Raw genomic sequence first — 25,392 nt, forward strand, 5'->3', positions numbered from 1 at the left:
TCTTTTGTACTCTTGTTATTAATATTGTTGCTGTTACTGTTCCTTTTCTTATCTCATTGCTGTTTCCAGTTTTCCATCCTCCTTTGTACTTAGAATCACAAAATGAGAGAATTATACAATGGTTTGGGTTGGAAAAAACCTTCAAGCTGATCCAGTTCCATCCTCCCACCATGGGCAGGAACAGTTTACAGTAGACCAGGTTGCTCCAAGCAGTGTCCAAACTGACCTTAAACACTCCCAGGGATGGGGTAGCCACAGCTTCTCTGGCCAACCTGTGCCAAGGCCTCAGCAGCCTCATAGGGAACAATTTCTTCCCAATATCCCAATATCTAACGCAGCCCTCTGGCACGTGAAGCCATTCCTCCTTGTCCTGGTCCTCCAGGCCCTTGGCCACAGCCCCTCGCTGAAACCCCTACAGGCACTGGGGGGGGCTCAGTCTCCCCAGAGCTTTCTCTTGTCCAGGCTGAACAATCCCAATTCTTGGATGTCTTTGCCTTCTCCATCTCCCACCTTCTCTCTTTTTCTGCACAAGAATGGCTGCACCTGGGACTGGCCAGCCTGAGAGCAACACAATGGAGGATGGGACAGAGTCAGCATCTCTCTCCCTGGCCTCTGCCAGCAGGAAGCTCCTGCCAGGCCCTGTGGGAAGAGGAGTGGCATTTCTCTAACAGGCAGAGTCAGCGACAGTGTCTGCACTGCCAGAGCCAAGAGGCACCAGACAAAACCTTTGTTCAACAGTGCCAGCCTAGAGAGAACAGCAGCAGCATTACTACTGAGGCAAGACAAGTAGGATCAAGGTGCCAGCCACCTCCTTTGGAGCTGGTTTTAGGCACTAACCTGGGTCAGAGTCAACTGCAGCAGGCTAAGAAGCATCAGTTAACCTTAACTGCAGGTTAAGAAGCATCAGTTACCTTTTTTTATGGTTCAAAAGACAGCACTGGTATTTTTGGATGTCAAATTGGGATCATGTCTAATAGGGAATGGTCCTGCCTTCAGTTGTGCCCCATAAAAATACACTGGGGTTTTGTGAACTCTGGTGTTTGATAAAGGAAAAGCCTCCTCCAGAGGTTCCCAATCCCAAAAACGACTGACTGAAGTTGACAGCCCGCAGACTGGACATGTTTTGGGATGCTTCCTACAGGGCAGGCCAAACAGGGCACAAAGGCCAAAAGGGATGAGCATCACTCACAGGAAGCCCCTCCAGGGCAGGAGGAAGGCAAGTCCCTGAGTTAGACATGATCTGCAGTCATTTGTCATTGCTTGTAGCAGTCTCCTGATTCACTGTACACATGGAAAGAACAATTATTTGAAGTCATTTTTTCAGAGAAAAAAATAAACTCGTATTTCAATTCCTATTTACCAAAATAAAAGTCAAACTCTGTGCTATATGAAAGTATGTTTATTCCAAAGCTAAATTTCTCTCAGAAAACAATCTCTATAAACAGCAGCACTGGTCATGACAAACTCCAAAAGCCTCCTGGGCTCCAGGGCTTGGGGTCCTGAACCATCCCAACAGAGCAAGCAAGAACCCCTTCTCAGAGTTGTCAGAAAAGGGCAAGGGGGGAGGGAAGAATGACAGAAAACAGATACATGGCCACTTGGCACAATTTCAGAAATCATACCTGCTCACAAGAAGAGCAAATGTATGAAGACACATTGCAGAGAGATTAATGCCTGCACAAAATCTCACAGAACACCCTGCTCTGTGCAGACTGCCCCTGTCAGAAGCAGCTGCCCCTGTCAGGAGAGAGCTGCATTATTTCTGCAGACAGAAAGCAGGGCTCTTGGTTTTCATCATCTGCTGAACTGCTTCCAAGGGCCCAAGTGGCTGGGACGTCGTGCCAGGGTTGTGCTCCTCTGCAGCCTGTGCATGTCTGGGCCCAGCTGAAGCTCTAGAGGGGTTCCCCTTCTTCCCCCTGCCTCAGCCTCTTGGAGAGGTGCTTGCTGATGGCCAGGAGGGGGTTGGCTCTGTACTGGGGATCGGTGATAGCCTCTTGAAAGCGAGCCACTTCCTCCTCTCTGAGGAAAGAAAAATAACACAGCAGTTCTCTAAGTGCCCCTTATGTGAAAGGAACTGAGCAGATAAGGACCAAGTCATAAAGTAGCAGATTTCTGTTGAGACAGAATGATCCTGAGTGTAAATCTCAGGGAAAGACAGTGCAAGAATAAACCTAATTTAGCCAAGGGCAAAGCTCGAATTGCTGCCAGCTTCATGGGAGCCAGGGACTTTGATCTCATGCCACAGAGACACAAACAATCATTACAGTGTCCAGCATCACTTGGGATTGCCTTTTTTAGAGCTTTTCCCTAGTAAACCAGAAACAAGACTATGGATCCAGTGAATCACCAGGAATGAAAATGCCTTCAGACCGCACCACCACAACATCAAATTCTCTTCAGAGAGCTCCTCTACTGACTCTCTTTACTGCTGAATATTGAGCCTTGATAATCCTACATGCAACACTAACTGGGCACCATGGGAAGAGCATGACAGAATTACCCCTGCATGCCCAGTTACAGCTGCTTCCTGGGGAAATGGCCTCATCTCAAAAAGCAAGCAAGCAGGGAAAGACAAGAACAGAGCAGAAGTATAAAAAAAAACCCTGTGAGTTTTCACACAGCCACATCCACTACAGCATCCTCATCTCCCCCAGACTGCCAGGCTCTCCACAGCCTCGCCAGACAAGCACTTGGTAGTGCTCAGCTGCTTCTCTCCCCTTCAATGCTCCTGCCAGAGAAAGAGAGAGAGGAGCCAATGCTCCTGAAGCTTGGCTTGGGGTATTAAGATGAGGCTTAGGGAACCTCTCATCCAAACTAATACCTTGGGAAAGAAACCTCAAGACCTTCCTCCAAACTATTTCCCTCCCAAGAAGCACAGACTTGCCAGACCACCAAAAGCAAAGCAAGGCACAACTGAGCGAGAAAGGCATCCCAGCACCAACACAGACTTGTTTCTGACAGAGGAGGTATTCATGGAGAGCTGTGCTGCATCTGTAGCCTGTTCAGCCTCAGTTTGAAGCTGAATGGCTCAAAACTGACAGAGATCCAGGAAACAAAAAAGCAAACAGTGCCAGATCACAGAGCCTGGTGCCAGGAGAGTTGTGCTGAGGGAAAACAAAAGTTCTTGATGGCACTATAGACTATCTAACAGAGAGAGAATAAGGAGGTGCTAGACTAAGTACAGGAGTTACTTGGACACATTTAAGTTCTCCACCCTTGTTGATATTCAAAAGCCATGTGGACTTGGGTCTTGAGCAACCAAATTCTAGGTGACCCTGCTTGAGCACAAGGGCTGGATGAGGTGACCCCCACAGATCCCTTCCAGACTCAGCCATTCCATGAGGCTCAGCAGGAACTGGACACTGACAACTGGGTACTTACAGGAGCTGATGTTTCTGAGCTTGTTTCATCAGACAGAAGTCTGCTGGCTCTGCCTTTGCTTTTATGTGGCTATGGAGAGAAGAAACAAAACAAGTGAGTGTTAAAGCATTAATTTAGCAATGGCTGTGCAGATGGAAAGAGTCCAGGGATTCTTCGTCTGCCTTTCCAGAAAGGACAGGTAATTAATTGCCCTGCATGGAAATTCTCCTGAAAGGCAATTATTTCCATAGCCAGGCACCACAGGGAAATGCAAACTCCTTCCACCCGAGGCCGAGAGAGCAGGAGGCATACAGGAAAACCAGATCCCTCAGAGCCAGCACTAGGTCATTAGCTGTCCATGCCCAGATCACTTTCTGCTTATCACTGACCTCCAGGTCAAACTGATCCCACTGCTGAGAGCAAAGATCCCATGGAACCTCCCCTTCCCACCACATGTGTCACCTCTGCAGAGCTCATGTTCCCTCCTGCTGACACCACAGAGCTCCAGCCTCCACAGCCACCCACTACAGGGAGCACCAGGGATGCTCAGCAAGAGGAGGGAGCAGCCAGCCCTTCTCTGGTTCCTGCAGTGGGATCACTGGGATAGAATGTGCTATAATGCAGGATGTGTGCAGAAGAGGCACAGCAGCAGACACAGATCTGCCATCTCTCTATGCATTCCTTATTCCTTGGCGAAGTCCAAGGAGACCAGAGGTGTAAATCCCTCATGATGCCTGATGCCAAGCAGCAGCGTGGATTTACCACAAAGCCAGCACTAAGCCCCAGCAAGGGACACGCAGGAAACACAGAGATTGTTTTTGGGACTTGTGGTACAAAAGAGGAGCTGCTGGTAGAACCAGACGTTAAAGAAAGGAGAAATTTCTATTTTTCAGGATTACACAGATACAAAAGTTAACAGAAGAAAGAGGCTGGGAATAGGCTCTGCCTCTGTGGGGTAGCTCCTCCCCAGTTTGCCCTGAAGCAGATCCCAGCACACAGGCCAAGGGGGAGAAAGAGAGCCTGCATCCCATCTCTCTGTTGGAGCAGGGATCAAGAAGGAATATTCTCATACTGGTGGGTGCTGGGGGCTATGGCCACCTCCACCTGATCTGCCCCAAAGGTCAGGAAGCACAACAATTTCTCACCTCCTCTTCAAGACAGGAGGATCCGGCCACTTGTTACAGTGATCTCCTCTTCCTACTTCCCTCTCTGGCATGCTACCTTCCATCCTCTTATATTGCCTTTATTTCTCCTATTCTTTCTTCCTTTCTTCTTACTCCCTTGCCTCACGTTCCTTCACGTCACTTATTTCCATTACCCACCTCTAGTCAGTTCCTGCTCATTTTCCTCTCCTCATTTTTAACAGCTCATCACAGGAACAACTTCTGGTCCTAGTTTGCCTGGAATGCTCACAGAAGCTCAGGAAAATCCTTCCTCAAGCTGGATTGCAGCCCTTGGTCACCAGAGCAGGGCTTGCCACATCTGCGTGTCCCACTAAGTCACCATGGCAGTCCCTTCAGAGGTGAGCAGCTCTGCAGAGGGTGACAAAGCCTAAAGGAAAGTTATCCTGGAGTACATTTCGTGCTGGATTTCCCCTCAAAACCACCAGCATGCTGCCTGTTCACTTGGACCCTGTTAGCAGCTCAGCTTCATTACACTTCATTGCCTTCATTCATTATAAAGCAGAATAAAAACCTCCCTGTAATGCGCTTTTACCCTGCAGGAGATCAAATTCCTAGAGAATCTAATCTTTTATTAATACTGCTGACAAATCACTAGAGTATTACCCTTCCTTTCTGTAATGATTCAAATCCTATAAAGGCCTCCTCTGATTATTTCAAACACTCCTATACAGACATTCAAGAAGCCAGAAGCCAGCAAAGGGAAGAGGAGCCTATAGCTCCTCCATGCCAGTACCAAGGGGGGTGGTTTAGGGTTAGCAGGTCACAGGCAGGGTAGGTGACATCATCCCATGTCAAAGTCCCTCCTCCACTGTGCCAACTTGGGCTTCTAAAAGGAGAGGCTTTTGGCAAAGGTCTGAGATAGGGAGAGAGGGAGCTTACAGTGCACAGGGAACAGCCAACTCAGACATGCTCTTGGCCCAAGTAACACTGCAAAACAAAGATTCTGGCCACAGCACAAAGGGCACTGCTCAAAGGCTTGAAGTGCCTCAGGACAAAGCCTGGATGAAGGCCTGGAAGGCTGGAATGTCAGGCTGCAATACCAAAAGACATTAGCAGGTGAGCTCAGCAGCATTACAACACGGACACCTACGTGCCACTCCTGCAGCTCCCAGGACATCTGGATGCTCCCAGCCTGTCTCATGCCAAGCCTCATGCAAGCAATATGGTTCCCCTCTCAGCTGTGGGTTCAGAAGACACATTTCATCTTTTTTTCTTGTGCCAGGTGAAGCATAAAAATGGTTAAAATAGAGCTGTGAATGAGACCCTGTTCTCCTGAGCATGGCCTGCAGCTACAAGCTGAGCTGAAGGCCCCTTCACCCTGCAGGAAAATGGGAAATACAGAGCCCATCTCCAAATGGCACATACCTTTTGAGAGGCTTCCTTCCCCCACCACCTGTGCTCAGGTAAGAGAGCTCAGGCAGGGCTTCCATCAAGGGCTGCATGTCTCCCACCACAGGTGTTGCTTTCCGCTTCGCTTCCGCTTTTTGCTTTTGCTTGGCCATCTTCACACTTTCTATTTCTGTGTCAGAAACAAGGCATTACTGGAAGAAGGGGAAACACCTGCAGGAGATAACCCTTGAGCTATGAAATTCATAAGTTGTTTTACCATTTACAACAAGCCAGAAGTGATTTAAACCAGGGAAAAAATGAACAAAATGCAGCTGGATCATTCCTTCCAGTGATGTATTTGCTTGTAACTATATACATCCCTTCTGACATTGCAATGGGAAATGAAATTTCCAGATTTTGTCTGTTTCCATCCCTTACACTGTTCACTGCTCCCAGTAAAACAGCACAGCAGTCCTGGTGTGGCAAAAACCACACTGACCTTGCATGGAATTGGGAAACAAATGCGGAAGGGACAACCCAAACACAGTCAACTCCAAATCTGGCCTTAAACAGGGACAGCCCTGTTCTCTGTTGCTGTTGGAACCAAACAACGGGCAGAAAAGATGGACTTAATGTCAGTTGTTTACTTAGTTTGAAGCAAGTCGAGGCTCCACCTTCATGACTCATTGTGGAATGCAAGCACTCAGATGCTCGATGAACTGGACCCTTGGAAGAACACTGCACCAAGTGGCAGATGCACATGGCTTTTCTCAGGACCAGGTTTCCCAGTCTCCCAGCAGCAGCTCTGACAAGGGGGTAGGCACAGAAAGCTGCACAAATGTTACATTTGTCTCCTTGTTTGTCTTAGGAGGTAAAAGCCATAAGCTTCTGCCTCAGTCCTTGAGGCTCCCTGATGTGGCAGTAAGTCCCACAGCTACCCACGCTTCTCAGAGCCAGCAGCTTCCAGGTGAGCACCAGCACAATGTGTCCTTTAGGACAGCCCACAAAAGCCCAGCACTGCTACAGGCCTCCAGCTGAATTCCAAGATGCCCCAACTGACTCACAGCATCCTTGGACAACTGCAAGGATGAGCCTCAGTGCTGAGCTACCAACTCCTCGTGTGGACAAGTCAGCGTGCCAGAAGCCACGGGGCTGAGCTGGTGACACAGGGAGGCCAACAGCTCCCAAGGCAGCACGGCCACAGAAGCCAGAAGTGTTTTTGGTGGGAGCACAAAAGCAGCCAGTCCCACTTACAGACCACAATCCTGGGTCTAATCCTGCTCCCAGAGTCAAGGAAGCGGAACTCAAATTCTGTGGCTGCTCCTTTAATGCCTTCGCCTTGCTTGTTCTCCAGCTCAGCTGAGTCGAATAGCAACAGATTTTCATGAACTGCAGTTCTGCTGTACATGGATGTTTGTGACAAATCAGGATTGGAAACACTTCTCCTCACAGCAATCCCTGCCAAGAACACAACTTTCTGCTCTGCATTTCTTCTTTTTTTGGTCTGGTTTTATGAAGCTGACTACTTCAGTGCTTTCATAAACATTATGTGCTGAAAATTTTCAGACACCTGATTCTGCACAAACATCCCAAATTCTTTTCCTATGAAGTCTTGTTCATCTGAGGAGCCATGCAATATATGTATTTTTAAATGTGCATACTTCTGATGTCTGAAGCATTACATAATTTTTTTCCCCTCTCTAGTCTCTCCTAAGATTACTTATTGGAATGGAATAAAGTTTTGCATTTGTACTACTGGGCTGATCTTTGGTTCCCAGGATCTTGGCATCCACTGTCACAAAAGCAGCCCTGGGACAAGAAGAAACAAGCTCAGATTTAGGAAAACAGATGTAGTGATAACTTCAGCAGTCCAAGCTGGTTTCTCTTTAGGGGGAAAAGAAGATCTTTCTCCACAAGAACTGTCAGAGGTTTTAGGTACTTCTGTGCCTGTAAAGCACTTCTAACATCTAGTATCTCCTAAGACAGATAATTTAGCCTGGAGTTTATTGTCTTAGTGTTCTCCTCAAAGCAAAGACTCTGCATTTCACACGTATTCCCTCATCTTAGTAATTTCAGAGCCAAGAGAAAGGGGAAGAGGCCACAGCAGGGCCAAAATAGCACTTGTGATCTTGGGAAAGACTGATGCTACAAAGGCATCAAGAGGGCTGGATTAAAACCATGCAGGGATCCTGCTCCTGGGCTTTTCCAAAGCAGCTGACCTTGACTAGCACAGCCATCTGTGTTCTGTGTCCAAGCAAGATGTCCAGGCACTCAGCGGCTGTTGGCTGGTTGTCTGGGAGGAGGTTTCCTTCACACCCATGAGTGTTAAATTCATACCTTTTTATCTAAGAACAGTCAGACACATCTTCAGTGCAGCTGGTGAAATCAAAGCTTAATGAACTTGGGCTCAGAGCTCAGGAACAGAGATCATTTGGTGTAGCAGAAAGCCACATCCCTCTGCCCCAAACACAGTCTGTGTGCAACTATGTTGGCCAAGAAGGTGTTAGGAGAAAAGCCTGTCCCAAGAACAGCTTCAGGTGATACAAGGAATTCCTCTGCCACACTGGGTACGACAGCATAGTCCTCTACTGTGCTAAGACACTCAAAGCAAAAATAGGAAAAGAGAAGCTTTTCTGCCATGGGCTGGGTTTGTTTAGCTTATATTTCACTGCCTTGAGAAAGGCCAGACTGTCTGCTAAGTGGGTTCACTGACCTGTAGCACATGGGAAAGAGCAGTAACACAGCCAGCAGTGTCCAGAGTTTGCCCTTACTGAGGGTCTCACCACAGAGGTTTGGGATTAGCTGCTGGCAGCATGGAGCTCAGCTCCAGCCTGTCCTGCCACCCCTATGGCTCCTGGGTGAGGAGGAGCTCCACTAGAGAGCTACTCACATCTGAACCAGAGTTTTAAAAGATCGAAAAATATGCTAAACTTACACGGGCACAGCGCCCTTCTGGATAAACAAAGGGTTTATGTAGTCACATATATTACATATGGCAAAAAATCAAAATTAGAACCAGGGCAATGACTAAGTCTTGGTGCTAAACACTGAGAAACAATACCTGGAACTTTTATTCCAGTGCTGGGGAGGGATGAAGATTTCTGAGAAGCATTCAGCTTCTTCCAGCACCATCACCAAACCCAGAGTACAGAGATCCATCAGAACTATGCTCTGTGATAGCATGTCACAGGAATACTCACTCTGCAGCCATCTTTCCTTCCTCAGCTTCATCTTCTCTTTTTTGGAAAGTACTGCTTTTTCTTCCAAACCTAGAAGAGAAGAGACAAGAGATGGAGCCTGGCTCCTGCATAACAGATTCTGTTCAACCCTTCATGCTTTTGAACTTGCTGGCATGGCAGGCAGGCTGCAGGCAGATCCAGAGGCCACCCTGCACCCCAACTTTTAGCCAAACGAACCAAAACTTCCTCACTGTGAATTAAAAAACAAGAAACACATAAGTAGATCAGATCATCAGCATAGGATCACAGAATGGTATGGATTGGAAAAAACCTCAAAGCTCATCCCATTTCAAATCCCCCTGCTGTGGGCCCCAGAATAGCTTGTTCCAAGCCCCATTCAACCTGGTCTTGAACACTTCCAGGGACGGGGCAGCCACAGCTCCTCTGGGCAACCTGTGCCAGGGCCTCCCCACCCTCACAAGGAGAAATTTCTGAAATATATCCAAGGCAGCCCTAAGGAGTAGCTGGTCACTAGCAGTTTGTAAAAAATACTAGTACCTACTATTTACCAAATTCAGTATTGGAAAGTAGCTGCTGAGCACTGCTATCCAATATAAAGTAAAATACTATCACGAAAATTTTAACTGGAGTTCTGTTGCAAGTGCTATAAAATTATATCTTATCTCACGTGTTTAAAACAAAATTGACTTTAGCCAACTTTTCTCCTGAATGTGTTGGAAATACCAGAATTCCAATGGAATAACAAGCTCCCCAGAGATCATGCCAGTCACTTTAGCTTATTCTTATGCCCGGGGAAGAAAAAGTACCTCTTTTTCCCCTTCCAAAGAAAGAGAATAAAGGAATTCAGTACAATTATGAAAACAACTCACTAAGGATAACTAATCTGAAGCTACAGATCCTCTAGGATGATTTAAACAAAAGCATCCTTTAATAATTTCTTAAGAACACAACAAACCTGCTGGGACCAAGGCTACCTTCCCACAAAACCAACAACCACCACCATGTTTTGAGTTTCTAAGATGGGGAGAATGAAGCTGGAGCTTCCACGGCCTCATTCCCCAGAAAAATAAATTCCCAAAAAGCACTTACCACATTTGTTGTGGTATAAAAGCAGATGCTGAAAGAACAAATTGCATGGTCCAATAGCCAAATCTGAGTTACGCCCACCCCCATCACCCCACATTTTCATGGTTTCAGGGGAAAAAAGGATGAATTGTAGTCAATTATCAACACATATTCTTCTTCTTCTTCTTCTTCTTCTTATTATTATTATTATTATTATTATTATTATGGAATTATTATCCCACCCCAATGATCTCCAGAAGGCTGCCTGCACAGGACACCACAGCTGCTCCAGCCTGCCCAAATTTCAGCCATGGCAATGCTGGGAAGATCTGCCCCTCATCTGGAAACACACTCATGACTTCACTGGAAAAACATCGCCTGGCAGCTTTTGTTAATGAAAATAAAAAGGCCCAACTCAGCCAGCTGGCCAACTCTAGTAATAACAGCAATTCAGGTTTGGATTGGTGTTTTTTTCCCCAAAACGGTAGTGGAATATTTAAGGAAACAAAAAGCTGTTTTCCTGGCTGGAACCCAACCTTGCTGCCGGCTGGGGGAAGGTGGCCACAGATAACCAGAGGGTGCCTGAGGGAAAGGAGCTGCATCCCTCCTGTGCCAGCAGCCAATTCCTGCCCTTCTCCATCACTTGGCTCCCTAGACACTCCTATTTCCATATCCTAGCCTGCCCTCAGAAGGTTGTCCAGCTGCTTGAAGGTGCAAAGTTGTGTTTGGCAGCTTCCAGTTATGATGTCGAGTGCCAAAACCACTGGAAAGCCACTGGAGAACAGCAAAGGCAGAATTTAGCTAGTTAATTAACAGCACAGACTGTCCCCAAGGTAGCCTTTTATTTTTATTTAGCTTGCAAGCACCTCCCGAGAGCAAGCCAAACCACAGCATCATTTTAATTATTTTCCTGTGAAATCAGGAAGGTTTGAATCCCCCTCTCCAGCCCATTCCACAGGTAATTTAACAACACTTGCCTTTGAAACCCTATGCATGGAGGAAAAGTGAGCAAACCCCATTACATTAGCTAAGGAAAAGGTGAGCAAACCCCATCACATTAACTAAGGATAATTTCCATACTATAAACTTGACAATTATTTGTTTTAGTGAGAACATGCTTTTTTCTTTCTTCCTTCTGATCTGTGCAGTACAAGACATGCCAGATACAAACAGGTTAAAAAAAAAACACAATAGCTTTTTGCGACCTACATCAAGCATTTGGTACTACTCCTGGCAATCCTCAGGATCCTGCTTTCATGACAGAAAAGCAGATTTTTGAGGATGGCTTCCTTAATTTCAGAAATCTTGAGGGTTTTTTGGTAAAGGACTCAGACTAAAAATAAAAATAGAATATATATATATACACACCCACACATATATATGTGACTATTTTTCATAAAGAACTTCTTAGACTAAATATATCTATAAATCCTACCTGAGAAATCCCCATTTTATCCTTTCTAGGCATTCAGAAAGAAGCTGGAGTGAGTTAAAGCTGTAACACTACAGGCTTCCCTGCCCCAAGATCCCACTATTTAATTCTGGCTCTGCAGCCAAGAGGGTTTGACAGTTCCAGGAAACTACACTACTTGGAGCATTTGGCCATTACCAGAAATATTCAACAAACCACTTGCCACATGGACAGAGGAGGGTCCTTCAGCACCAGGCATTTGCTCCCTGCTGCAAAGCTCCTCCTGCAGCTCCATTAAGAAATTACATATAACAGTAATGAATATTCCAAAACCCCAATCATGCATAAGAGTAAAGCTGTTGCTGCTCAAAACATAGTATTTTGGCAAACTGAAGTTAAATAACAACAGATGTTTTAATTTTAGCCTCAGTTGTGTAACAGCAACAATGAGCATATGCCTACAGCTGTGGGATGAATTAATGAAGGATGTCAGACTGCATCCAAAAGCAGAATATTGGGTGTGGTTTGGGTTTGTTTTTTTAAAATTACATAGTGTCACTTGTAAATTGTGCACTGCTCTTGTCCAATGAAGGAGCCTGAGAAATGGTAAGGACAGTCTCCTGGGGCACACACAACAGTGCTGTGACCTGGCAGCTGTCAGTGCACCACCCCTGAAGGTGTTCTCATTCCTCTAGGAACAGAGCTGAGGGACAACACGGGCCAGGCAAAAAGCCAGCCACGATGTCCTCTGGCAGACAGGATGCTCCACAGCTCCCTGCCCTCATCCCACCAACAGCTCCCGGTCAGTGACCTCCAGCTCCACTGCTCCCAAAAGCTCTGATGCACAAGGGTCACTAGTGTCACCAAGGCTTGGGGGTGGCAAGGACAGAGGCAGGGTGCTGTATCCAAGCTCTTTGTCCTCTTGCTCTTAGGGGAGCCCCCACGGACAGCTTGATACCTGTGTGTAGGCACAGAAAACCCATTTAGGTTTTGCCCAGTCCAAGCCCTGCTGCATCCTGAGCAGGTTTGGGATCCAGTGTTGGAGGAAAAGGTGCCAGCTCCTGCTGCGCCAGGGCAGGTTTCTCCACGGATATAGCATTTGCTTTTCATCATCTAAAACAAGATACATTATTTTTGTTCACATTTAATAATTACACCAGCATGCACACACTCTTCCCGCCCCAACATGGAAGGTGTGAGAAACCACCCTCACTTTTAAAATTTTCAAAAGGCTTATTAAACCTTGACAAAAATTACAACAAAAGACTGAATAAGGAAAAATTGCAGTGCTGGGAGCAGCACACCCCCCCCCCCCCCCCCATGATTCCTCTACAGAATAGATGCTTTGCCTTTTTTATCTTTATCTCCTCTGAAAGTTTTGTCAGTCAACTCTTTCCCTGCCATCCATCGGTGGAGACTACTTTTTACATCTTGACTGGATGTCAAGTGTTATGTTACCTCCTGGTAACAAGCCAGCCTCCTCTAAATATCTTGCCTGCTAAGGCTATTACAAGGGGGGGATGGAAAGAGGACTGCGGAATGACATTACAATTACATTACTATACATCTATATAATATTTATCTCTTAATTGTGAGAGCCAACTATTACATTACTTATCTATAACAAAAGGCATCCTACAAAAAAGTGGGATCTGCATTCCCTGCCCCTTCAGATCCCCTGGTTATCTGAAGCAAAGCCTACTTCCAAGCCACTGGAAACCCAGAGCAGCAGTGCGGCTCATGTCCTCACACCAAGGTCATGGCTCTGTCAGGCCTGGTAAACATCCCCAGGCTCCAAGCAGCCCCAGCAAGGGCACAAGGCCTCCCAGGGCAGCCCAGCTCAGCCTCAGCTCACAGAAGCACACAAGTGATGCTCCATTAGAGGGGGGAGCACGTCCCCTCGGGAGGTGACCGGGAAGTCACAACGTGCACAGCAGTCTGCGAAAGGCAACCTCACTCACAGACAAAATTTGTCCTTACACATGGTATCTGAAATGCTGCTGGCACACTCAGCCCCTTCCACAAGGTAAAAGCGCCTCCTTTTCCTCCTCTGCCCAAGGCCTTGTCCATTTTAGGTCCCCATCCTTCCCCAGCAGCCCTCCCCAGAAGAGAGGCTGCCCTTCGAAGGCTCAGTCACAGCCAGGCACACAGAGGATGCTCAGGGTGGCCCAGTGTGTCACTGCTCTTAAAGCCACTTGTGCAGCTGAAGGTTATTTTTATAATCAAGGCTGAAATGCCACAGGGAATCTGGATTTCTCAGCCAAGGACTGCAGAATGCCTTGTCTAAGACAGGAGATTCATATTGCTATTTCAGGCTCAAGGAATCAAAGAAATCATAGAATGGTTTGGGCTAGAAGGGACCTTAAAGACTAACTCATTACAAACCCCTGCCATGGGGAAAAGAAAAAAGGAGAAAAAAAAATTTAAAAAAATAAATAAATAAAAAAGGACAGGTCTCACTATTCCCTGACGTGGAAAACTTCAAAGCTCACAAAACAAATGCAGAAAGGCTCACCCATGGACAGGTGCCCTGAGAAGCACATGCCATGTCAGGGACTTTCCAAGACCAGGAGTGATCTCCTTCAAGCAACAGGGCTTCCCAGATTTGGGAGAATGAGTCTGCTTATAAGGAAAGGTATTTTAACCCCACCCACCCTTTTCCATGTATCTGCAACAAGGGTGTGTACATTTCTTCCAACGAAAAGAGTTCACCAGAAGTGTCATAAATTACACAGTGCAAATGTTCTCATTTGTCAAGGAATGGCATGGCCAAGAAGTTGACTTTTTCCTTGCTATCACTGGCATGTATTTGCTCTCTGTGCAGCCCCATAAACAAATTAAAACCTGTGATCACAGTGAATTTAATTTTATGCCCAGCAGCTCTCAGCAAGCTCTTCTGCAGCTTCCAGACTTACAAAAGGTCACTCAGCTACAAGAGCAGCAGAGACTACAGCATCAGTGCACCATCCCTGGAAGCATTCCAAAGGGGTGTGGATATGGCACTTGGGAACATGGATTAGGGGCACACCTGGCAGTGCAGGGGGAATGGTGGGATTCAGTCTCAGAGAGCTTTTCTAACCTTAACAATTCTGTGAGTGTATGAACAGCAAAGTCTTCTTGCAGCCAAGCTGGTACAGCGAGCTGTAGGTCTGCAGCAACCTTGGATTTTCCACACTCAGCCAAGAAACCTGAGTATTCCAACAGCCTGCCTGAACACTGTGAGCAGAGAAACCCCACCAGAGGCTTCTGAGGGCAACTTCACAGCCCCAGCCCCCTCAAGAGAGGAGAACTAACCATGCTTTCTTTGCTTCCACCACCCCATGTATAAGCTCAAGAGAAACATCTCCAGGAAATGCAGAGGTGGGGCTGAGGCCAAATGCTGCACCAGGCAGCACCAGGGAAGCCTGGACCCTCCCTCACCCAGAGGAAACAAAACTGACTGGCTCAAGATATTCCTGAAGAACAAAAGTTGGTGAGCTTGTACAGTGGCATTAAGTATTGCCATTCAGTAAAGGCAGCTTCCTCTGCTGCAATTCAGACATAGGGGAAGATGGAGGAATACATCTATATGGATATATAGTGTTCAAAATCAGACTCCTGGGAAAAAGCTTCCCTGGGAGCACAGGCAAAGCCAGCCTTCCCAGAGGTGCAGCACCCAGCCCTAGCAGAAGTTTTGCAGATAAGCAATGTGATCCTCCTTGGGATTACACCCACTATACCTGCTTCCCTGCTCCTGCAGGTCTGACAGGATCTCTCTAGTGCCTCAGCCCCACATCTGGATGCATGAGGCCACATCTGGAATGATGGATCCCCTCCTGGGCTCCCCAGGACAAGAGAGACACACACTTATGGGAGCTAATCCAGGTACAGGCCACTAAGATGATTAAAGAACTGGAATGTCTTTTATTTGAGGAGAGGCTGAGACAGCTAGAAAAGAGGCCTAAAGGAAATCCCATAAATGTGCATAATACCTGATGGAAAGGAAGATGATGAGGGACACAGACTATTCCCAGTGGTGCTCAGTGACAAGAGACAAGGAGCACACAGTGAACCACTTGGTTTTGGGATAATTTTTATGATTTTTTTAAACTGTCAGGAGGTTATGGTCTCCGCCCATGGAAACATTCAAAACCTGACTACACACAGTCCTAAAGAACCTGCTTTATCTGATCAAAATGGACCACCAAAGTAGACTCCAGTGAGTCTGCAGCACAATTTGGACAGTTGGCAAGAGTCCTTTCACCAAGGATAAAAATGTATATTTCAGCAACAGAGATATACGCACCATAGCTATTTGTGTAGATGTTGTAGTTTCAATAAAAGGCAGTGAGAAGAACAGAACACCATTTCTATAAATGCTTGAACAGCAACCAATCTCTGGAATGAGATTTATTCTGAGACCAGGAGTAATTCATGTTTAGCAATGGGTAAATTCCCTCCTTAGGGCTTACTAAGGGAGGCAGAATACTGAAACATTGCTATGCTTTTTGACAATGCCTTGCAGGCCTGCATTTGAAAGAGATTTTCCCCAAAATATCCTTTCCTTTTCTGCTAATAAGATTACCTTTGACTACCCTATCCTTTGAGAAGCTTCTAAAATAAGTAGTTCAACATCTCTGCAATATTACACAGTGAAAGATCTACATCTGAAATAGTTACACTATTGGATTTTATCTGCTGCTTCTAATTTATCCAAAAAAGCAAGAATTTCCTTGTCTTTTAACTGCATATTAGCTAGTAGACAATTAAACTGGCATTCCCTAGGGAAGTTTTCCATCTCCAGCCACTGGTTCCTATAAACCCTCTCATACTGTTTTTGGCACCTGGTGTTTCTTTCACCTATGCCTTCATATATGCTCTTTCAGCACCTTCAGGGAGGCAGCTCTGCTCAGCTGTACTTGCTATTACATTCCCAATGGATGGATTCAGTGGACACACTGCACTTTATCGCAGAATCACAGATTTGGGTTGTTAGGGCCTTTAAAGATCATCTAGCTCCAACCACACCTGCCTCAGGCAGCATTTTATGCTGTATTTGCTGTATTTCCCCTCAAAGCCAAAGCAGCGGCCTGATGCGGTGCTGGGGAGAGGTGAGAGAACAGACAAAAAATAGGGAAGAGAGGGAAACAAAACATGGATTTAAAGATGCTGAGAGGACAGAGGGACAGACTTCCAAGGCAGACAGACAAATATGTCACTGTCAAGTGCCACTGCAGCACTGGCAGCAGACCAGCTGCACACAGGAGAAGGTATGAGACATCACGCAGAACGAGTTGTGTTGTTTCTGTTTCTCAGGGATTACAGCAAACACCAGGATCTGTTATGGGCAGTGCCCCACCTTCCCCCCACTCCCACACAAAATATACTCCATGGATCCATTTGTTTGTTTGTAGAAGTACCCAGTTTCCCTCATTTCTTGGAGTCAGGTTTAGCATTCAAAGCCATTTTCCTGGGAAAAAACAGGCCATGGAGGGATTCAGACAGATTGCATCATCTGGAATAATTTCTTTAACTGAAATGAGGAAGGACAGGCAACCAGACCGTGTTCACTGTGCAACTTGGTGAAACAAATGCCTGCAGGAACCACTCCCTCCATCATCTGACAAGGCAGGGATGCAGGCAGTACCAAGAGCTACAGCTGGACCTTTCCTCAGATGGAACTGGAGAAAGAGGCAGGAGCAATCGCAGGGCTCAGCCCTTCCATCCTGCTAAGCACAGGCAGTGCACACTGTACCTGATGGCAAAATGTTGGGGAAAGAATAGAAACTAATAAAACAAATAAAATAATAACAGCACTGCCAGCTGGTCAAAGGAAGGGATTGTCCCACTCTGCTTTGCACTGCTGTGGCTTCACCTCATGTCCTGTGTGCAGTTTTGGGCACCACAAAACAAACTAAGCCATCAAGCTGATAGAGAGCTTCTGAAGAGGGACCACAAGGATGGGAAAGGGTCTGGAGGGGAAGCCTTATGAGCAGTGCCTCAGATTGCTTTGCTCAGCCTGGCAAGACTGAGGGGAGACATCACTGTGGTCTTCAACATGCTCCTGAGGGCAAGCAGAGGGGCAGACACTGACCTCTTCACTCTCATGACCAGTGACAGGACTCGAGGGAAGGGCAGGGAGCTGAGTCAGGGGAAGTTTAGGTTGGATAGCAGGAAAAGACCTCCAAGATCATCAAATCCAACCACTAACCTACCAGTGCAGGTTCCATCATTAGGCCATGTCCCTAAGCATGACAGACACCTTCTGAACACTTCCAGGGATGTGAGTGTACCACTGCCCTGGACAGCACCTCCCAATGTCTGACCACCCTTTCAGTGAAGAACTTTTCCCCAGTATCCAATCTAAACCTCTCCTGATGCAACATGAGGCCATTTCCTTGCCCCCTAAGAGCAGAGCCCAAGCCCCACCCGGCTGCACCCTCCTGTCAGGGAGCTGTAGAGAGTGAGATGATCCCCCTGAGCCTCCTTTTCTCCAGGTTGAGCCCCCATCCTAGAGCTCCTCCTCATCAGGCTTTTGCTCCAGATCCTTCCCCAGCTCCGCTGCCCTTCTCTGGACACGTGAACAATCTCCCACCACACTCACTGAGAAGAGGCTATGTGATGTTTTACACCACTTGTGGCACAGGGGAAGCTGGCAGGAACTGTTTCAGGTTAATCACACAGCTCCTATTAAAAGCTGCCTTTGGCCAGAGGTTTTTAAAGAATTTTAATGGATAGAATCCAGTGTGAACTGGTAGCAAGATTTCACAGGAAATATTTTTTTCCATATTAAGCCACATATCCACAATAGACCCCTTCTGTAGGGAAAGGGTGGGAGTCAGAGCAGTGGAGACCACCAGGGAGCAAGGAGGACAAGGGGATGTTTTTGCACTCTGTGATGTAGAGACTTGGCAGACAGACACATCTTCCAGCCAGTAGCTACTCAGCTCCTGAATCAGGTCAACCACTGGCAGATAGTGTGAGTAAAGGAGACACTGCCATCTCCCAGGAAGCCCCCAGAAGCAAGATGTTAACTGGGATTACTCCAGCCTGGCTTCCTGGGAAGTAACCACTGAGGCAGTGTAAGGCTTCTGAAAATGTATGACCAGTGGAGAACAATGAGCAGGAACAGCCCAGAAACAACAGCACCAGCAAAACAGCAGTGCCCAGAGCACCACTAGTCAAGGGATTCATAACCATTAAAAGCAAAAGAGAAAGCAAACACCACTCCAAGGTCCATCTGCACCCTTCCTCTTTAACACACACATGCACTGTGCCAGCCAGTAGGTAATAAACATTACTGGAATGACAGACTCTTACACATAATTAATATATTAACTCATTTGACTGCTGAATGCCCAGTGATCAATACTTAATTATATTTCCAGGCAACAATGCCAGCCAGAAACTGCATTGAGTAGACTCAATAGCAGATATGTAACTCCAGGGTAAAATCAAAACCATCAGAAGATGAGCAGTAAGTGGGAGTTACATACAGGAGCTTCAGCAGCACAGAGAGAAAAGAGATCACATCACAAACATCTCCACAGTGAAGGAGGAAGAACTGAGCCATGAAGGTCAAGAGAAGACTGTCAAAACTGGCTGAAATCAGTTTCAAATGACAGGAGCGTAAGGATGAAGCTCTTGCAGAGAGAAAAAGGGGAGAAGTGAGAGCAGCAAGGGAAGGGGCAGAAACAAGGATATTTAAGGAAGCTGGACACCCACAGGACACCATTAAATGTTCAGTGAGGTTTGCCTTCCAATAGAAAGGTGTGGGGCTGCCACAGCATAAACAAAGCCCACAGAGAGCCCACCTGGGCAGACAGGGAAAAGAGCTGGCAGGAAGATCATTTCTGTTCCTAGCCTGGTGACCTGAAGCATCTACTCACTAAAGCCTTCTCTTTTCCACAGGGCACATAGCATAGATTGGAGAGATCCTCTCCTTCCATCAGCTGAGAAGGAATAAGCATTCAGGGGTACAGCAAAAAGCAGAGAAGAGCTGGGAGAGGAGATATTTCCCCCTACCATTACTTCCTCAGTATCTAGTTTGCTAGAAGGGCATCAAATACTTCACTCCAGCAACTTCCATTTCAGAAGCAATTGTGCTTATGCCAATCAGTGCTTTCCAAAAAACTCTTAACCTATGACTTGAAACATGACAGCTGACCCAAAAATAACATTCAAGCCTGATTCTTTGTGCCCCTCCATCTCCCATGGTAACAACTCTTCCAATACCAATATGGACTTGGACTTGCCCAAAGTAGGAAAAGTAGGAAAATACTTCTAAAATTTATTCCTGAAGCCCTCCCTTCTTCACAAGTGTCCAGAAATACAAGGATACATGTGCAAAACCATGAGAAATCCTGGAAGATCCTGAAGATCTATAAAAGTATTCTTCCCAGGTAACAGTTTCCCTGCTTCTTTTTGGGAGATTTGCTAAATTAGCATCTAAAGGGTGTACTGCAATCCAGACCTAAGGAAAAGGATTTGCTGGATGGCCCTAACACTGCCAAGTAGTTATCTCAGGCTGCCTTTTCATCAGAGAGGATACTCCATCAGTAGGAAGGACCACCCTGCCACCATTGTTCAGAGAGCTGCACAGCTCAAGGGCAAGGAAGCTGAGATGTGACACCTCTGCTTCCCCCTCAACTCCTCAAAAAAAGTTCCATTAATCAGAAATAGTGCTTTAGCATCTGCAATGAAGCTGTGATTTCACCAAAACACATATTCCAAAAAAACATGTCAACAGTCAAAAAGCCTGAGTGTATTCTGCCACACCTAAGGTAGGCAGCCCTCACCCTTGGCTGGGCCACACATCAGGGAAGGAGACCCAATTTAATTTAATAAATTCTCTGTTCAGTCAATCTGCTTTCCTTGCAAACTGGCAGCCTCTTCCACCACATGCCTGTACAGGCAACATCTCCAGAACACCAGTCCAAGGTCTCTGTATGCCAATGCCCCACCTACTGCTAAAGGGATTGCAGACACACTCTCAAATTCTGCAGTGATGCTGGCAGGATGTTAGGGGGTGCTTTGGGGAGCAGGGAAGAGGTCTGCAAAGTGCTGACTTGCTCCAGGGAATACTGAAAGCAATATTGGATTGCTTGGCTCTAATGGAACTAAGGAAAAAAAAATAAATCAACTGTAATCGACTTCCATGTTAATGACACAGAGCCAGGGCTGCTTCCCCTGGAAAGATCGACGTGGAATATGAAGCAGTATCAATACCAGGGGCAGTATCAACACGTGACATTTGGAAACTTGGCACAGTGACAACAGCAAGCAGACTCCACAGCAGCTCAGGGTGCTGGTAAATGAGAGCTTAGCTTGGCTTAGCTTATCCAAGCATTTGTTGTTGGTTCTTCCACCCCACCTCCCCCAGGTCCTACACACAAACCCAACTCCCCTGCACCAGGTCAGCTTCCTGCTTCTTTCATGAGCTAACCCAAACCAAGGGAGATGCATGGTCAGGAGCACAGGGAGCTCTGTGAGCCAGCTGGACTGATCTTTCAGACTTCAATCCCAAGGTCTAAAGTAGCCACAATCTATTTCAGACAGAAGTTCAAATTCATCAGTAGCAGCACATCTCTAGGCCAACTGTTGTCCCTATTCCAGCCTGAAATGAATGAGCACACAAGCACTCCCAAGTCCTCAGGACAGGTTCACAAGCAAGGACAGAGGGAATGTCTGCAGAGCGTCTCACAGCTGGAGGAACAGGGGCACTCAATGGATTTGGCACTGGTGGTACCTACAGCTTTCTACCCGTGCAGCTCACTAGTTTGTTTTTTGTAACAGTTATTAGGCACTGGATGGTTCAAGTGCCAAGCTAAGCATTTTGAGAAAAGTGCTGCTTTATACTCCCAAGGTTTTCCCTGCTGACTGCTGTCAAAAGATGGGAGTGCCCAGTTTGGATACTCTTCTTGTTCTGACACAGCACACCAGCCAAGCCTTCTGTGTGGGTAGGGATGATCTTGTCACAGTTAGAGATTCAGCAGTGACAGCACCAACCAAGGCATGAGCAACAAGAGAAACATGAAAATCATTGACAGACCCACCCCAACCCTCACCTTGCAAACACAGTTCTCCCATACACAGGAACCCTAGAGAAATACATATCTGACCATCAGAATGAAGAAACAAATGCCCTGATCAAACAATTCTGACTCTGATTGCAGCCTGGAAGCAAAAAACAGAAGCAGCTTCAGAAACAGCTCGGGGGTCAACATCAAGCAGCAGGTTTTGACCTGCTCTAACAACAGCTCATCAACAGCCTGAAAAATCCTCCTTCCTCCCTTATTTTACTCTCTCCTTTAGTACTTTTAGCTACAGATTTCTTAGCTGGGTTCTGCCTCTTTGCAAGGACCTAATTAGAAGAACAGCCAGCCAAAAATGCAGAGGCCACAGTTCCACTGGGAAAAAGGCAACATGTGGCAAGAGAGAAAGGAAATGACCAGAGCCACGACTTGGCACAACACCACAACTTTGACTTTTTTGATTTCCCAGCCACACTCAGACACAGGACTTCAGAAGTGTCCCTGTTAGACAGAAGGTAAAGGAGGGAAGCAGCTGGCAGAGGACTCCTACAGAGAAACGCAGATGCACACATTGAATAAAAAGCTTTGGGAATGAATTCTGTGTCTCCCACATCTTTCTGTTAAACAGATACAATGAACACTTCTACAGCATCTTTTCTTTCTCTTCTTCCCCACAGACCGAGTTAAAGCTGTATAGTTTAGCCTGTTGTGGCACAAGTGCCTTTCCTTTCCTCCTCAGGTCTGATAACTGCTCCAGGAATGAGCTTTCCACCATATCTACAGTCCTCTCTTACGTTCCTACTCACTCTTTAGGGGTACTGGGATGTCAACACCTCTGCCTCAAAAACAGAAGGGAGAGCTTGGTAAAAGAATAGCCCACAAGACTACACAACAAAAAACTGTCAGCTCAAGACTATCAGGAAGCTGATGGTAAGAGGCTGTGCAAACCCACCAAGGATGCAGCAGCTTTCAGACACATACAACAAGAAAGTGCCTGACCTGGCTCCTGGAGAGTTGCTGATATGAAAAAAATCATGCAGAGATGTCTGGACACTAGACTTACCCCCACAGGGACCTCAAGAAAGAGGAAAAAAATACAGGAGATATGCGTAACATTTGGAGACGCACATCTCTGTATCCTGACTGCCACAGCCCTACAAGTTACGTGTTTTGTGTTTGCAAACAGCGGATTCCTGACTGATCCCAGGCACATGACAGAGCACAGGACACACATAAAACCAGTGCTACTCCCTCAGCCACTCCTCTGCCCTGTGTGGCCCAGAGCACATACCCAGACAGGAGTACGTGCCCGTAAATTAAAGATGCAAACATGACAGAAACTTCCCTTCAGATGCGCACAAGGGAATTTTACAAGGAATAAACAGGCACAGCTTGAATTGTAGCATAAGCAAACAAACAGAAGAAAACAGAATTAGAAGATAAACCCAGCAGAGGACTCAATGCTCTGGTCTGGTTTATGAATGGGCATGAGGTGAGAAGGAAGGCTTGGGACAAGATCCAAGACTCTGCAGTGTGCAGAAACCAGGCTCCAGTGAGACCCAAGCCAGGAGCATAGACATATCCTTTGCTGGGACAAAGGGGTAGAGAGAAAGTTCCAGCTTCTTCTAAAGGAGTTTCCAGTGCCTGACCCTGGGCAAGACCAATGAGAAGTAAAAAAAAGCCTTGCCCCACCTCACTTTCTTTCTGATGAGCTTTCAGTGCTGCCCTAGTTAATCCAATCAGTCCCTGACCTTTCTAACAGATCCCTGCCTCTGCTTTCCAAACAGCAGCTCTTTCCTGGCCTCCAAACAGTGGTATCCCAACCACTGGGGCTCAAGTTACCCTTTTCTGAGGGCAGCAGAGTCAGCATTTTTATTGCTTACCTTATTCTTGCTCTGTTTGCTTGTTGAACTGTAATCTCTCCTCTCCTCCCTAGACCTAAGTAGGCAACATTTCCAGTCTTGGCCATAAGCCTTATTTTCCAGACAATACCTGCATATCCTATTTTGAAGCAAGAAAACACAGAGCAGATGCCTGGTAGCTTACAGGAAAAAAAAAGCACATTACAATTCTGTACTTAACCTGAGATAGCATTGCCAGAAATTCCTGCCATGCACAGTGGACACATTTCTTTCCCTACCAATTAATACCATGATGGATCTGAAGGACAGCAGGAACAACAAAGAAGAAAGTCAGTACAGACTAATGACTGCAGAACAGACTGGGAAGATATACCAATTTTCTGGCTGTTGCAAAAATGTTACAGGCAGAATAGGCAAAAAAGCCCAAAGCTTAACTCGTACCCTGCAAGTATTTTAATCGGCTGTTCTCAGTTCCAGCAGGTCTGCCACAGAATTGTATTAAAAGCGTGTATAAGGTCAGATTCTTAACACTTTCATTCCAGTTTTTAAATTGCAACAGAAATACTGTACTGACAACTATATGCTAAAATAGTCAAGGGGCAGAGTGACTGCATGAATTTATTTAGGACTGGGATCAGGGCAGGAACAAAAAATTCCACTTTGGCACTGCTTAGCTATACATTGGTAGCCACTCTGCCTCATCTCCATTTATATATATATCATTTATATATCATCTCCATTTATTTATATATCAGGAGGCAAAAAAAATCCACTGAAAGTGGCCTGGAGGGAACACCCACTGGAGCACCCATGGGCAGCCTCCCTGGCCTCCACCTTGTGTGGCCAGCCACAGGCAGAGGCTACACACCAGCATCTCACAAAGCGTTAACAGAAGGCACTTTGAGGATTTGAACTGGAGCCTGGTGTCCAGCAAATAGCACCAGTGAGCTAAGAACATACCAGGCCTGACCACAGCTTTGTGTAATTCCCCTGTAGAGAGTGCCTGCATGCAGAACCTCCAATGAATTTTTATTTTGGAAGATCTGCTTTGAATCCATGTGGGTGCCAGAAATTCAGAACAACTATGTGCAAGGTGTCCTGCAACTTAACTGCCATTTTACTGAAGGATCTTTGCCCACCTTGAACCCAGCATCTTCTAGTTTGTTTTATTCCCACTTATCTCACTGGAAGACACTGGGAACAAGTTTAGTCTCTCAAGGAAATCTATTTGACTTAATCAGCTCCTCTTTTCTCAATTGATCAGAGCTCTTTTCCAAGCAAAAGAGCTCTGATCAATTGAGTCATTGCTCGTATTTCACACTTTTGGCATCAATGCCAGAAACCTGATCTGCAGATAAATGTGGAAGCTCAGGAAGGACAGCACTGAGTGCAGACACTGCTGTGAGCTCCTATACCTCCTCTGAGGTGAGGCACGTGTGCTTTTCCTGCCCCTGTACTAAGGAAGCTCAGTGAACCTGGCATCACATTCACAATTACAAGGAGCTGGGCAATGCCTACACACCAGCAAAAAGAAAAGCACACGGAGTTTCTAGAGACACTTCCTGACTGCTCCAATCAATTCTTCTTATGAAGTAATTACTCTGAACCTTACTCAGAGCTTTAGGACCATGGCAAAATTTCCACTGTGTTAACTGTTGATTAATTCTCCTCTCCTGGCACTCCTCCTTGGATTCTTTAACATGCCTGGTCTCAGGCTCCCTGTGGCGTGAGTTAGTTTCCCCACTCACAATACTCCATGCATTGACAGGGAAATGAAAAAAGTAATCACATGTCAGAGCTTGCCCTTGATTGTAAAGTCTGTGTGGCAGATTAGTGTAGTGTGGTCCCCTCCCCATGCTGCCCTATCTATTGCACAACCATACGTCAAGGAGTTAATCCCACCATCTGCAGCTGTCAGAGCTCCTACACGCCAGGAAACCCACACACCTGCACTTGGGGAGCACTGAG

The 25,392-nt window shown here is 46.4% G+C and overlaps 1 protein-coding gene across 1 annotated transcript in view; it reads right to left on the bottom strand.

The window, feature by feature from the left end:
- Nucleotides 1-1,381: 1,381 nt before the first annotated feature.
- Nucleotides 1,382-25,392, bottom strand: part of SLX9 (SLX9 ribosome biogenesis factor) — a 39,724-nt gene continuing 15,713 nt past the window's right edge. Inside the window, exons 3-6 of the mRNA XM_021532585.2 lie at nucleotides 9,074-9,142; nucleotides 5,910-6,063; nucleotides 3,382-3,450; nucleotides 1,382-2,019 (exon numbers count right to left, since the gene is read on the bottom strand). Coding sequence (XP_021388260.2) covers nucleotides 1,893-2,019; nucleotides 3,382-3,450; nucleotides 5,910-6,063; nucleotides 9,074-9,142 — 419 coding nt within the window. The 3' untranslated portion in view covers nucleotides 1,382-1,892. The remainder of the gene's footprint in view (nucleotides 2,020-3,381; nucleotides 3,451-5,909; nucleotides 6,064-9,073; nucleotides 9,143-25,392) is intronic.

This window comes from Lonchura striata, chromosome 8, assembly GCF_046129695.1.
Source record: "Lonchura striata isolate bLonStr1 chromosome 8, bLonStr1.mat, whole genome shotgun sequence".
Lineage (NCBI taxonomy): Eukaryota > Metazoa > Chordata > Aves > Passeriformes > Estrildidae > Lonchura > Lonchura striata.